Source organism: Rhineura floridana, chromosome 5 (genome assembly GCF_030035675.1).
Source record: "Rhineura floridana isolate rRhiFlo1 chromosome 5, rRhiFlo1.hap2, whole genome shotgun sequence".
Lineage (NCBI taxonomy): Eukaryota > Metazoa > Chordata > Lepidosauria > Squamata > Rhineuridae > Rhineura > Rhineura floridana.
In genome coordinates this window covers 176,191,473-176,205,216 of record NC_084484.1, presented here as the reverse complement: position 1 = coordinate 176,205,216, position 13,744 = coordinate 176,191,473, and the positions used below count along the sequence as shown (strand labels likewise).

Genomic DNA, 13,744 nt, shown 5'->3' with positions numbered 1-13,744 from the left:
CTGAAAATAAAATAAAAAACACACAAAAAGAATACATTTATGCCGCTCATCTCAAAAGGGTTTCAAGCTACTCGCAATGCTATTTTTTTTGCAACTCACCAAAATATTAAATGTTTGCTGCGTCCCCTATTTATTTATTTAGCCGATATATAAAATACTTACTGCAATAAAAAAAAATATCAAAGCCCCCAAAAGTGGTTAAGCAAAAGTTCCAGGTGGCCACAGATTTCTGACTGACTGCACGTGTGCGAGAAAGAGAACGGAAAACCACGGGGGAACGGCATGGCTGGAATCTGGAGCACTCCATACTGCAAGATTTGGTTGCAGCTCCCAGTTATTTGGTTGCATTTATGAATCGTTTCTCGAAGCAATTTCATGTAAAAACATCACCAATAAAAACAATTGTATATGTACAAACCATTACAAACAATTCCATATATCAAAAACAAAGTTCATATATGAAATCCATTTCAAATCCAATATAGATACCAACTGGGATAAAGATCTCCACTTAAAAGGCTTGTTGAAAAATGAAGGTCTTCGGTAGGTGCCACAAAGGTGCCAGTCTGATTTGTAATTGGAGGGGGTTCTAAAGGGTTATGGGCCACTACACTAAAGGACTGATTGCTCTATTGTAGGGAACAGATCTCCTAATAAGATGGTATTTATAGGAGGCCCTCTCCTGCAGAGAACAGTGCGGAGTGAGACAATTCTGGTTTTATGCTTCTGGAACATGATTTCAACATTCCAAATGCATACCTGCCAAATAACGTATAGTGTCCAGTTTATTCGATTCCATGAGTGTTTTCAGGGCAGCAATTTCGGCATCCATTTTATTGCTGACTCCAGTGACGGAACTGTTGGTGCTCGAATCCTAGAAGGAAGCAAGCCAAGCAACATTTTCCATTAGAGGTAAGGCAAAGGGTGACCAGAAAGTGAGACAATACTTTTTCAGTGTTGGCTCCATTTGTAGAAATTCCCTCCCCAAGGAAACCCACCTGGTGCCAACATTTGTTTTCCTTTGCCGGCCAGGCAAAATACATTCTTATTCTCCAAGGCTTTTAAATGTTGTTTTAAAACCATGATGCTATTTATTATATTTCATTTATGCATTTTATCTAGTTTTTTGTAACTGTTCTGGATGGTGTTTTGAAGGACTAAGCACATTTGCTGATTGGGAGCAGCAGATAAATCTGGCTGCCAAATTGAATCTCAGTGGGCTGTTCAATTATGGCCAGGTGTTTTTGCAAATGTGTGTTTTGCTTGCAGAATGCATTTCAATCCCAGACCAAATTTAAGAAAGGTTTTCTTACGAATAAGCCTCAGAGACCAGAGGGAAAAGGCAGAATGCTACTTTAAGAAAACATTCTTCAAATGTTCTTTAAAACGCACTTTAAGATAGATGCACACAAACTGGAACAGGTTCAGAGGAGGGCAACAAGGATGATCAGGGGACTGGAAACAAAGCCCTATGAGGAGAGACTGAAAGAACTGGACATGTTTAGCCTTGAGAAGAGAAGACTGAGGGGAGATAGGATAGCACTCTTGAAGTCTTCGAAAGGTTGCCACACAGAGGAGGGCCAGGATCTCTTCTCAATCATCCCAGAGTGCAGGACACGGAATAATGGGCTCAAGTTGCAGGAAGCCAAATTTCATCTGATCAGGAAAAACTTCCTAACCATTAGAGTGGTACGACAATGGAACCAATGATCTAGGGAGGTGATGGGCTCTCCAACACTGGAGGCATTCAAGAGGCAGTTGGACAGCCACCTGTCGGGTATGCTTTAAGTTGGATTTCTGCATCAAGTAGGGGGTTGGACTTGATCACCTTATAGGCTCCTTCCAGCTGCTGTTGTTGTTATGTGCCTTCAAGTCAACTATGACTTATGGCGACCCTATGAATCAGCGACCTCCGACTTCCGGGAAGGGTGACTTCGCTTGTGCCTGCTTTTCGAGATGAGCTCTCGTCTCAGAAGAAGTTTTTTCAGCGTAAATCAGTCAGAACATTCTTTTTGACTGATGAAGATTTTCTCTCGGGAAGGGAGAAACATAGAGATTAACCATAAAAGCCTGTTTTAGTTTGGGAGGACTGGATCTCATTCATTTATGAGAGAAGGTTCAGCCAGCAATGCCGGAGGACGTCCATCACGCTCTAGCTGAATAAACGACACGTTTATCTTTTCTTTAAAGAAGAACGGACTTAAACAAGCAAGCACCCTTCTTTCTACATTTTTTTTTTCATTTGGTTAATCGTTGCTGCAAAAAGAGATTTGTCAGTGAATCAGCTATAAAGATCTTCTGGGTGAGTTAAAAATTTTCTCCTTTATTCACGAAACTAAGGAGGAGAAAAATTGAAAAAAGCCTATCTTAGTGTCCAAAGTATGATAACTTCAGTTCCATCATTTTAGCTTCTAGTGATAGTTCTGGTTTAATTTGTTCTAACACCCAATTATTTGTCTTTTTCGCGGACCATGGTATCTGCAAAGCTCTCCTCCAGCACCACATTTCAAATGAGTTGATTTTTCTCCTATCCACTTTTTTCACTGCCCAACTTTCACATCCATAGATAGAGATCAGGAATACCATGGTCTGAATGATCCTGACTTTAGCGTTCAGTAATACATCTTTGCATTTGAGGACCTTTTCTAGTTCTCTCATAGCTGTCCTCCCCAGTCCTAGCCTTCTTCTGATTTCTTGACTATTGTCTCCATTTTGGTTAATGACTGTGCCAAGGTATTGATAATCCTTGACAAGTTCAGTGTCCTCATTGTCAACTTTAAAGTTACATAAATCTTGTTGTCATTACTTTAGTCTTTTTGACGTTCAGCTGTAGTCCAGCTTTTGTGCTTTCCTCTTTAACTTTCATCAGTTTTCGTTTTAAATCATTACTGTTTTCTGCTAGTAGTATGGTATCGTCTGCATATCTTAAATTATTGATATTTCTCCCTCCAATTTTGACACCTTCATCTTGATCCAATCCCGCTTTCCGTATGATATGTTCTGCGTACAGATTAAATAAATAGGGTGATAAAATACATCCCTGCCTCACACCCTTTCCAATTGGGAACCAATCGGTTTCTCCATATTCTGTCCTTACAGTAGCCTCTTGTCCAGAGTATAGGTTGTGCATCAGGACAATCAGATGCTGTGGCCCCATCCTAGAGGGGGCCTTCCAACGGTACTATTCCATAATCTATGATTTATGGATACCCATACTCACACAGGTCACCTGTCCCACATCTGATGTCATATGATGACAGATAACATGAGCCTGGCTAGGAAAAAATGGTTTTGTGGGCCAAATGAGGAACCCTCATGGGCCGGAGATCTCCCCCACCCCCAATGGTGTAGCATCTGTTGATGGTTCCAGGTGAGGGGCAAAGGAAAATAAAGGCAAGACATTCAATATTCTTGCTGTTTTGCCTCACAGTGGCTTTGAGTAACAGCTTGCCTGGAGCAGCCAAAAGCAAACACCTTAACATATTCTGAGGACCTGGGAGATGGGCAACAGGGGCACTAATTAACAGAGAAGCCGCTTGACTTCCGTGCTAGACAGCATTTCACAAAGCATTGCTCATTTGTGGATTGAAAAGTGGAGTGGAAGACAATCCCTCCCTGAGCCAGAGGAATAGGGATAGAGAAAAGTTGCATGTCTTAAAAGGAACATGCTGAGACAGAACATATCTTCATTACAACAAGCGATGGTGCTGCGACATTCAACCTGAATCCCAGTTTTTGCAAAGTTTAAGAATGAAGTTGAAAATGCAAGCTGGGAATCTCAAAAAAATAAAACGAACAAAAAATCAGTGGATGTATTAGGTATCTGTACCAACAATCACTTTTGGGAGGTGCAGGATATTTGCATTTGCGTATTTCAAGGCATCTTGCAGGAACTGCAGCCACGATATCTCCCTTGCTTCCGCCAAATCCAAATGCTGGGGCAAGAGTTATGCCAACATAAGGAACACATGATCGGTCAAATCCTTATGCTCCTACTCTCAGCTTTAAGGTCCAAACTACACATTACATTGGGGCAGATGTGGGGAACCTTGGGACCTCTAGATGTTGCTGAACTACAACTCCCATCAGTCCCAGCAAACACAGCCAACAGCCAGGGATGATGGGACTTGTAGTACAACAACATCTGGATGGCCAAAGCTTCCCCACACTTGCTTTGGGGCTCCAAATATGGAGCTCTAATGTGATTTTCCTTTACGGTGAAACCTTGATTTGGATCAGGGATACGGTGTGTATGTGTGTGTGGGGGTAGGGGGGACAGAAGAAAAGGAAAGAGCTCCTTCCTCTCCCTGTAATGTGGCCTTGATCCAAATTGCCCCTTGCAACTGCTCTTCCAAAAGAAAAAATTGTGCCAGGAGCTGCAAAAATGGAGCTCCAATCAGTGGTGCCTGATGCCGGCTGGGACTGGTAGGGCGGAAAGCAGGGAGGCCAACAGTAGGTGGAGCCAAAGCCTGATGACAGATGGAATCAACTGATTCTAGCTTTGTCCTCCATCCTCATCCTTGCTGAGTTCCACAGCAGCAACACTGAGACTAGGAAGGAGGAAGGTGATAGCCAGTGGTACACCCTGGACTGGATGTGTGTAAGAAGATAGGCAGGTGGGGACTAGCTGGCTGGCAGCAGACGATGGTGGGTGGGGCAGTGCCCCCTTTGCCCCAGTGGAGCAGCCTCCACTGGCTGCAATGTAATGTATGGCTGGGTTTTTAGATTGCTGCATGAATGGTCTGAAAGCGCTTGATGCTGACATTAAGTAGGGGTGGCTCAGTTCAGTGTCTGGGTTGGAGACCTCTGAAAACCTGAGAGGTATTAACGGAGGATACAGTTTAAGCGTGCGTGCGCATGTGTGCATGCACCCCTGTCCCAGCTCAAACACTTACTTTTTTATGAAACTCTGTTGTGGCTTCCATGAGCTTTTTCTCTTGATCCGTGAACTGAAAAGTTGAAACGGGATGTAAGAAATGGCAAAGTCTCAGAAAAGCTGGAATAAGGAGAGGAAGGAGGGGAGGGACAGATAAATAATTGCTCACCATGTCAGTTACCCTGCTTCTCTCCAAGTTTATGTCTAGCTTGTTTTCAGCTCGGATCTGATTGGTTTCATTCTTAAACAAAACAAAACAAAAACACCTTTAAAAAAAAAAAAAAAGGAAAAAAAGCCCCATATAGTTGTGCAACCAGGTTCTCAGAAATTGCATGCATCCCCCCCACAAAGCCTGCCCTGTTCCACATCTGTCTGCAGAGAAGGTGAGTGGCTGACTCAGGACAGGGCCTTTTCCGCAGTGGCACCCAGGATGCGGAATGGCCTCCTGAGATAGCTCTGCCTGGCCTCCTCACTGCCTTGGGGAAGGGATGTAGCTCAGCGGCAGAGCACCTGCTTTGCATGCAGAAGGTCCCAGTTTCATCCCCTGGCATCTCCAGGCAGGGCTGGGAAAGGCTGTCAAGTGTTCACAGCCCTCAACTAGATGGATCAACAGGCCTGTTTCAGTGCAAGGCAGCTTCCCCTGCTCTTACATTCCTAAGAATTAAGGCAGGCAGTGAAGGTGGCTTTTTATTTAACCAACCATTGTTATTTTTTTTTAGAGCTGTAATTTTTCTCATCTCTTCGGGTGCTGTTTAAACTGCTAATAGATCTGGTGTTTAGTTTTTGTTGATTGCCAACATGTGAATCAGAGCAGCCAAACTATCCCTGTCCAGGAAAGGATAGAGCTGTACCTTGTTGGACTCCAACTCCCATCAGCCCAAGCCAGCTTGGCCAATGATCAAGGATGATGGGAGTTGTAGCACAGCCAAAATAAACAGAATCATAGAATAGTAGAGTTGGAAGGGGCCTATAAGGCCATCAAGTCCAACCCCCTGCTCAATGCAGGAATCCAAATCAAAGCATTCCCGACAGAGAATCATAGAATAGTTTGTTGTTGTTGTTATATGCCTCCAAGTCGACTACGACTTATGGCAACCCTATGAATCAGCAACCTCCAAGAGCATCTGTCATGAACCACCCTGCTCAGATCTTGTAAGTTCAGGTCTGTGGCTTCCTTTATGGAATCAATCCATCCCTTGTTTGGCCTTCCTCTTTTTCTACTTCCTTCTGTTTTTCCAAGCATTATTATCTTTTCTAATGAATCATGTCTTCTCATTACGTGTCCAAAGTATGATAACCTCCGTTTCATCATTTTAGCTTCTAGTGATAGTTCTTTTTTAATTTGTTCTAACACCCAATTATTTGTCTTTTTTGCAGTCCATGGTATACGCAAAGCTCTTCTCCAACCCCATTTCAAATGCGTTGATTTTTCTCTTATCAGCTTTTTTCACTGTCCAACTTTCACATCCATACATAGAGATCGGAAATACCATGGTCTGAATGATCCTGACTTTATTCAGTGATAAATCTTTGCATCTGAGGACCTTTTCTAGTTCTCTCACAGCGGCCTTCCCCAGTCCTAGCCTTCTTCTGATTTCTTGACTATTGTCTCCATTTTGGTTAATGACTGTGCCAAGGTATTGATAATCCTTGACAAGTTCAGTGTCCTCATTCTCAACTCTTCAGGCAGGCTTTTGGGGTGGGTTAGGTTTTATTATTATTGTTGAATTTTTTAATGTTTTAATGTATTTGTATGTTTTTATTTTGTACGTCGCCCAGGGTGGCTGGACAGCCAGCCAGATGGGTGACTAATAAATTTAATAAATAAATAAACTGTAAAGTTGCATAAATCTTCTGTTGTCATTACTTTAGTCTTTTTGACATTCAGCTGTAGTCCTGCTTTTGTGATTTCCTCTTTAACTTTCATCAGCATTCATTTCAAATCATTACTGGTTTCTGCTAGTAGTATGGTATCGTCTGCATATCTTAAATTATTGATATTTCTCCCTCCAGTTTTCACACCTCCTTCATCTTGGTCCAATCCTGCTTTCCGTATGATATGTTCTGCGTACAGATTAAATAAATAGGGTGATAAAATACACCCCTGTCTCACACCCTTTCCGATGGGGAACCAATTGGTTTCTCCATATTCTGGCCTTACAGTAGCCTCTTGTGCAGAGTATAGGTTGCGCATCAGGACAATCAGATGCTGTGGCACCCCCATTTCTTTTAACGCATTCCATAGTTTTTCATGATCTATACAGTCAAAGGCTTTGCTGTACTGTAATCTATAAAGCAAAGGGTGATTTTCTTCTGAAATTCCTTGGTCCATTCCATTATCCAACGTATGTTTGCGGTATGATCTCTGGTACCTCTTCCCTTTCTAAATCCACCTTGGACGTCTGGCATTTCTCGCTCCATATGTGGCAAGAGCCTTTGTTGTAGAATCTTGAGCATTACTTTACTTGCATGGGATATTAAGGCAATAGTTTGATAATTACTGCATTCCCTGGGATCCCCTTTCTTTGGAATTGGGATGTATATGGAACGCTTCAAGTCTGTGGGCCATTGTTTAGTTTTCCATATTTCTTGACAGATTTTAGTCACATTTTGGACTGATTCAGTCCCAGTAGCTTGTAGCAACTCTATTGGTATGCCATCTGTTCCTGGTGATTTGTTTCTTCCAAGTATTTTAAGAGCAGCTTTCACCTCGCATTCTAAAATTTCTGGTTCTTCATCATATGGTTCCTCCGTGAATGAGTCTGCTATTCTGGCATCTCTTTTATAGAGTTCTTCAGTGTATTGCTTCCATCTTCCTTTTATTTCATCTTGGTCAGTCAGTGTGTTCCCCTGTGGATTATTCAACATCCCTACTCTTGGTTTAAATTTCCCTTTCATTTCTCTAATCTTCTGGAACAGGGCTCTTGTTCTACCCTTTTTGTTGTCCTCTTCTATTTCTATACAGTAACTATTGTAATAATTCTCTTTGTCCCTACTTACCAGTTGCTGTATTGTTGCATTTAGGGTTCTGAGTGTGTTTCTTTCTCCTTTTGTTTTTGCTTTCCTTCTCTCTTTAACCATTTGAAGAGTTTCTTCAGTCATCCGTTGGGGTCTTTCTCTCTTTTTAACTAGAGGTATTGTATTTTTGCATTCTTCTCTGATAACGTCTCTGACTTCATTCCATAGCTCTTCTGGTTCTCTGTCACCTAAGTTTAAAGCCTCAAACCTGTTCCTTATTTGATCTTTATATGCTTCTGGGATGTTATTTAAATTGTATTTTGGCGTTATGATTGCTTTGTTAGTCTTCTTTAGCTTTACTCTCATTTTCGATACGATCAGTTCATGATCTGTACCGCAGTCTGCTCCTGGTCTTGTTTTTGCAGAAAGTATGGAACTTCTCCACCTTCTGCTACCAATTATATAATCAATTTGATTCCTATATTGACCATTTGGTGATGTCCATGTGTACAGTCGTCTTTTCGGTTGTTCAAAAAATGTGTTCGCAAGAAACAAATTATTGGCTTCACAGAATTCAATAAGTCTTTCTCCTGCTTCGTTTCTGTCTCCTAGGCCCCATTTCCCCACAATTCCTAATTCTTCTCTGTTCCCTACTTTTGCATTCCAATCCTCCATGATTATCAGCACATCCTGTTTTGGTGTGTGATCAATTTCTTCCTGTACTTCTGCATAAAATCTCTCCAATTCCTCTTCTTCTGTGTTTGCCGTTGGAGCATAGACTTGGATGATGGTTATGTTGATAGGTTTCCTATTTAATCTCATTGATATCACTTGCTCAGTCCTTGCGTTGTAGCTCCTAATTGTTCTTGCTACATCACTTCTCACTATTAAAGCAACCCCATTTCTTCTTAATTTCTCATTTCCTGCATAAAATATTTTGTAGTTGCCTGATTGGAAATGTCCCATTCCCGTCCATTTTAGTTCGCTCACACCAAGTATTGTAATGTTGATGCGTTCCACTTCTTGCTTGACAATTTCTAACTTTCCCTGGTTCATGCTTCTCACATTCCATGTTCCTATTGCGTGTGTCGTACAACTCCGGACTCTCCTTTCGCATCTGTGCACATCAGCCTCTGGGCTTCCTTTTGGCTTTGACCCAGTTGCGTCATTATTTATTTATTTATTTATTAAATTTATTAGTCGCCCATCCGGCTGGTTGTCCAGCCACTCTGGGCGACGTACAAAGTAAAAACATACAAATACATTAAAACATTAAAATCTCACATTAGTCACAGCGCTACTCGTACTTGTCCTTTGTTCTTCCCCAGTAGCTCGTTGGGTGCCTTCTGACCTGGGGGTTTCATCTTCCAGCACTATCTCAGGTTGCATTCTGAATACTCTTTTCATGGGGTTTTCATAGTAAGAGGTATTCAGAGGTGGTTTACCATTGGCTTCCTCTGAGTTTGGATGCATCTTAGTCTGGTGTCTCAGCTTTGACCATTCCGCCTTGGGTGCCCCTGCTAGGAGTCTAGCCTCTTGGTCTACACTCCTGACGGCATTGCTCTCCGCTTCTTCAACACTCTCAAACTCCATCACCACGTTAAGGTGTGCATCTGAAGAGGAGGCATAGAATAGTATAAATAAATAACTGGAGGGCACCAGGCTCGAGAAGGCTGGTGTAGCTATCCTCGTAGACTACATACCCTGGGAGACTCCCCCCAAATCCCTGTCTTTGCCTTACCTTCCTGGCCTCTGTGAACCAAGAACAGCATCACCAGCACTCACTCTCTCGTCTCTGGAAGGACGACTGCAACCAATTTTTGAGCAGCTTTGGCTCTGCCCTAAAATGGTACAGATCAGCAGACTTTGGGGAACGTAGGAAGCTGACTTAAACTGAACCAGATCATTGGTCCATCTAGCTCAGTCCAATATTGTCCACCCTGACCAGCAGCAGCTTCTCCAAGGTTCCAGGCAGGGAACCCTTCTAGTCCTAGCTGGAGATGACGGGGATTGAACTTGGGACCTTCTGTATGCAAAGCGCGTGTTCTAAGAAAGAGCTATGGCCCTTCCCAAATTCTCAAACACTTACCATTAGCTGCTGTTTAACTTGATCCAATTCAATCTTCATTTTCTAGATACCGAGGGAGAGAACGGGGGAGGGGGGGCACAGAGATAAAGATCTTGAGTCAGCTGATGCTTAATTAAGAAAAACAAAAGTAAAATGCTTGTAGCAATGGGGGATCAACCTTCCATGCTGGGCGGAACGAAAGCATAACAGCAAACCTATGCATGTCAACCCAGAAGTCAGTCTCGCTGAATTCGATGGGACTTATTCCTAGGTACATGTGTATAGGATGGCAGGCTTCTTATGACAGGTGTGGGGAACCTTTCGTCCTCCATTGCTAAGCTACAACTCCCATCATCCCTGGCCATTGGCCATGCTTGCTGGGGCTGATGGGAGTTGCAGTTCAGCAACATCTGGAGGGCCAAAGGTTCCCCACAGCAGTCTTATGATCTTTAAGAGTATGGGGTAGCATCCAAATGATGGAAATGGTCTGCCTTCAAGTCGATTCTGATTTATGTTGACCCTATGAATAGTTTTCATGGCAGACAGTATTCAGAGGTGGTTTCCCATTGTCTTCCTCTGAGGCTGAGAGGCAGTGACTGGCCCAAGGTCACACAGTGAGGTTCATGGCTGTGTGGGGATTTGAACCCTGGTGCCCTAGGTCATAATTCAACACCTTAACCACTACACCACACTGGCTCTCTATCCAAATGATAAAACTAACTAATATAGTGAGGATAGTAGAAGGGACACAAATTGATGATCAATTTACAGAGGAATTCATGTGAAGCTGGCGGGAGGGGGGTCGGCGGAGGAGGAGCCGGTGGGAAACTCCGCGCATCCAGTTGCCGTTCAGGAGCCACCGGGCCGGCTGAGCATTGGCTTAGTTGGGAGCCATACATGGAGGGCTGAAGGTAAAGCCAGCTCCCGTGAATACCCCTACCGGGGAGTAAGGACCCCCCCATTGACAGGCACCGAAATAATTTTATTCCACTGGCCTATTGCCTGGTGGAAATATTGTCCAGATTAAGACACATGGGGGTGCTCCAAAGGGAAGATGGAAGCCGCAGAAGTCCACCCCCGCACCTCCTCCGCCAAGCCTCTGGAACGCCCTGTTTTCTGGCCTTCCACTGGCGTCTGCCGGCACTCCATCTGCTGGGCCGGCCGTCCTCGGCAGTCCTCTGGCTGAGTTGGCAGGGTCCCGGCGACACCATGGCTCAGCCGCGATGAGGGTCTTCTGCCAGCAGAGCTGGGAGCCCAACACATGCAACTCTCTCCAGCCCAGCGCAAATACAAGTTGGATTGCGCCCTTAGTAAGAAACGGATCCCATTTATTATGTACCGGTGTAATAAACCACAGGAAAATGCAGAACCACACATTTTATTGGGAATGTGGAAAAGCACAAGATCAGTCACTTCCTCAAAAAGAGCATAACTTGCAAAATAAATAAACAAGTCTGTCAACTGTTTCAGTATAAAAGGAATTTCTCTGCTTTCAATTACCTGTTTTGCTTTTTTTTTGTCTTAAAGACTAAATATAACAAGGCCAATTGCTACATTCTGTTTGCAAATGAGCAGCATTAGCTAAGTGAAAAGAAAAAAAACGGCTGCAGAGAAAATTATGCTTTGGGAATTTGTTTGGGGAAATACCTCATTCTCTGCTCTCAGGTTGGCAAATTCGCTCTTCTCAAGAATGACCATGTCCTTCCGAATGGAGTCCAAATGAGTCATTATCTGCTGCAATGTTATTTCCTAAATAGGAAAAAAGAAAAGGCACACAAATCAAATCAAATCCTTTATTTGCATTAGCTACAAGCCATTGCAATTAAAATGTATACAATAAAAGCAATGGAAAGCAAATATACAACTTAATCAGATTTCCTGCTCGGATTCTAACATTTCTATAAGATACCAATCAGTAAAACTGATAAATCCACAATCCAACATAAGAGAGATTGATAAGTAGAACTAACAACTAATAAAAAAGGAGTTGTAGGATTAAAACTCAAGGAAAAGGCACACATGTCCCAAGACTTTTTCTTTTGGTAGAAAATTAAAATGTTATTTGGGGACAGGGTTCTTTGGCCAGAGTTTTCTGGGTAAGTTAAGATATAAGCCTCTTCTGTTTTGTTTAACCTATACTGTGCAGCTTTTGTCTGGGATTATTTTACTTATTTTCGTAAACGGTATGATTCATATTGTTGCAACCTGCTCTGGCACCATATGGTGAAGGGCAGGTGAGAAATCTTACAAATAGTAACAGATAAAATGGAAAGGGGTCAGAAGGCGATTAACATTAAGCCAAGGCAGTCCTTCGCATTCTAGTACCTCTTCACACATAGATGGAGACTTGACCGTTGGTGCGAGATATACATCGAGAGCCTGCCCAGGTGGGGTGTTCAAATGCCCAGTGGACGGACCATAGCTTAAGGACTGAGACCGTCTTTTCCTGCAGAAGGCCTGAGGTTCAATCCCTTGCATCTCCAGGTAGAGCTAGGAGAGACCCCTGCCTGACACCCCAGAGAGGCATTGCTAGTGAGGGTAGACCAGGCCTAGCCAACTTGGTGCCCTCCAGATATTGTTGGGCTACAATTCCCATCAGCCCCAGCTGGCATGGCCTATACTTGGGGATGATGGGAGTTGTAGTCCAAAAAACATCTGGAGAGCACCACAATGGCTACTCTTGATGGAGATAATACTGAGCTTGATAGACCTGTGGTCTGACCGAGTATAGCGAAGCTTCCTATGTTTCTTCCTAGAAAGTGCTCTCAGAAACTGGGAGAACTGAACCAAGCAGCTGCCAATGGAGCTATTCTTACAGGGCGCTGGGCAGAGCAGCATGCATACAATTCTACACCTATGAGTAGTGGCTGGTGGTTTCATGGCAGTGGGGCAGTGGATTCCGCTCCGGGTTCTAGTCGGAACTTTCAAGGAGCTGTCCAAGGTGCTCCTTGAAAGTTCAGGCTAAAACCCGGCATGGATTCCACTCCCCCACTGCCATGGAGTCACCAGCCGCCGCTGACACCTATATACACTCAAAGGGACACTTTACATTTCAGGACTATGGAGTGCCAAAGGCAGACTGCATTTCACCTCTCAACAGTGCTTGAAGGGAGCAGGAAACTAGATGATTCAAGCAAATATCCCTACTTTTTTTTTTTTTTAAAGAAAGCACAGCAAGATCTCACAGGTGGGTTTCCGTCTTCACTCCTCAAGATTTCAAATAACAGAAACCAACCAAAACGAACAGGGTGTTCCTTTTTCTGCCATGAATTTTTTTAAAAATCCACTGAAAGTTTCTACATTTTTGGAATCATAACCTCGTAGACAACTGGGCTTCCTGGCTTTGCTCAAGAAATTATTTATGGTTAACTGCATAAGCTTGTGGAACAAGAAGTTACAATTCACACCTGTTGAATTTTGGTGAATGTTTTCTCCAAAACTGTTGCTCTGTGTCAGAACTCAGGAAGGCACATTCACTTATGTGTAGCTTACAAACAAAAAAAGAATTTGCAAACAAGAAGACAATTCTCAGATCTTTCTTTCAAGTATGTATTTAGACAAATCCTAGGAAAGATTTAAGTATGGCCAGAATATCTGTAAAAGTGGAATAAATGGGGACAAAAGTGATCTGCTTTCTTGTTAAAAGAAATCATATTATTTCGGGGAGAAGGCAAGGTTTGCAGAAACTATATTATATTGCGTAGGGGGGCACAGTTGACAGTTATCATTCTCCATATTATTTATGATATTATAATAATAATCATTTTATTACCCACCCTTCACCCAAAGGTTCCAGGGCGGGTTACAACAATTTTAAAATACAACATTAAAAAACATTTTAA

General features: G+C 42.9%; 1 protein-coding gene across 1 annotated transcript in view; it reads right to left on the bottom strand.

Moving 5' to 3' along the window:
* The window catches only part of CCDC90B (coiled-coil domain containing 90B), a 39,030-nt gene that overhangs the window by 7,530 nt on the left and 17,756 nt on the right, over nt 1-13,744 (bottom strand). Inside the window, exons 4-8 of the mRNA XM_061628960.1 lie at nt 11,550-11,651; nt 9,924-9,965; nt 5,046-5,117; nt 4,896-4,949; nt 760-874 (exon numbers count right to left, since the gene is read on the bottom strand). Of these exons, the coding sequence (XP_061484944.1) occupies nt 760-874; nt 4,896-4,949; nt 5,046-5,117; nt 9,924-9,965; nt 11,550-11,651 (385 nt within the window). The remainder of the gene's footprint in view (nt 1-759; nt 875-4,895; nt 4,950-5,045; nt 5,118-9,923; nt 9,966-11,549; nt 11,652-13,744) is intronic.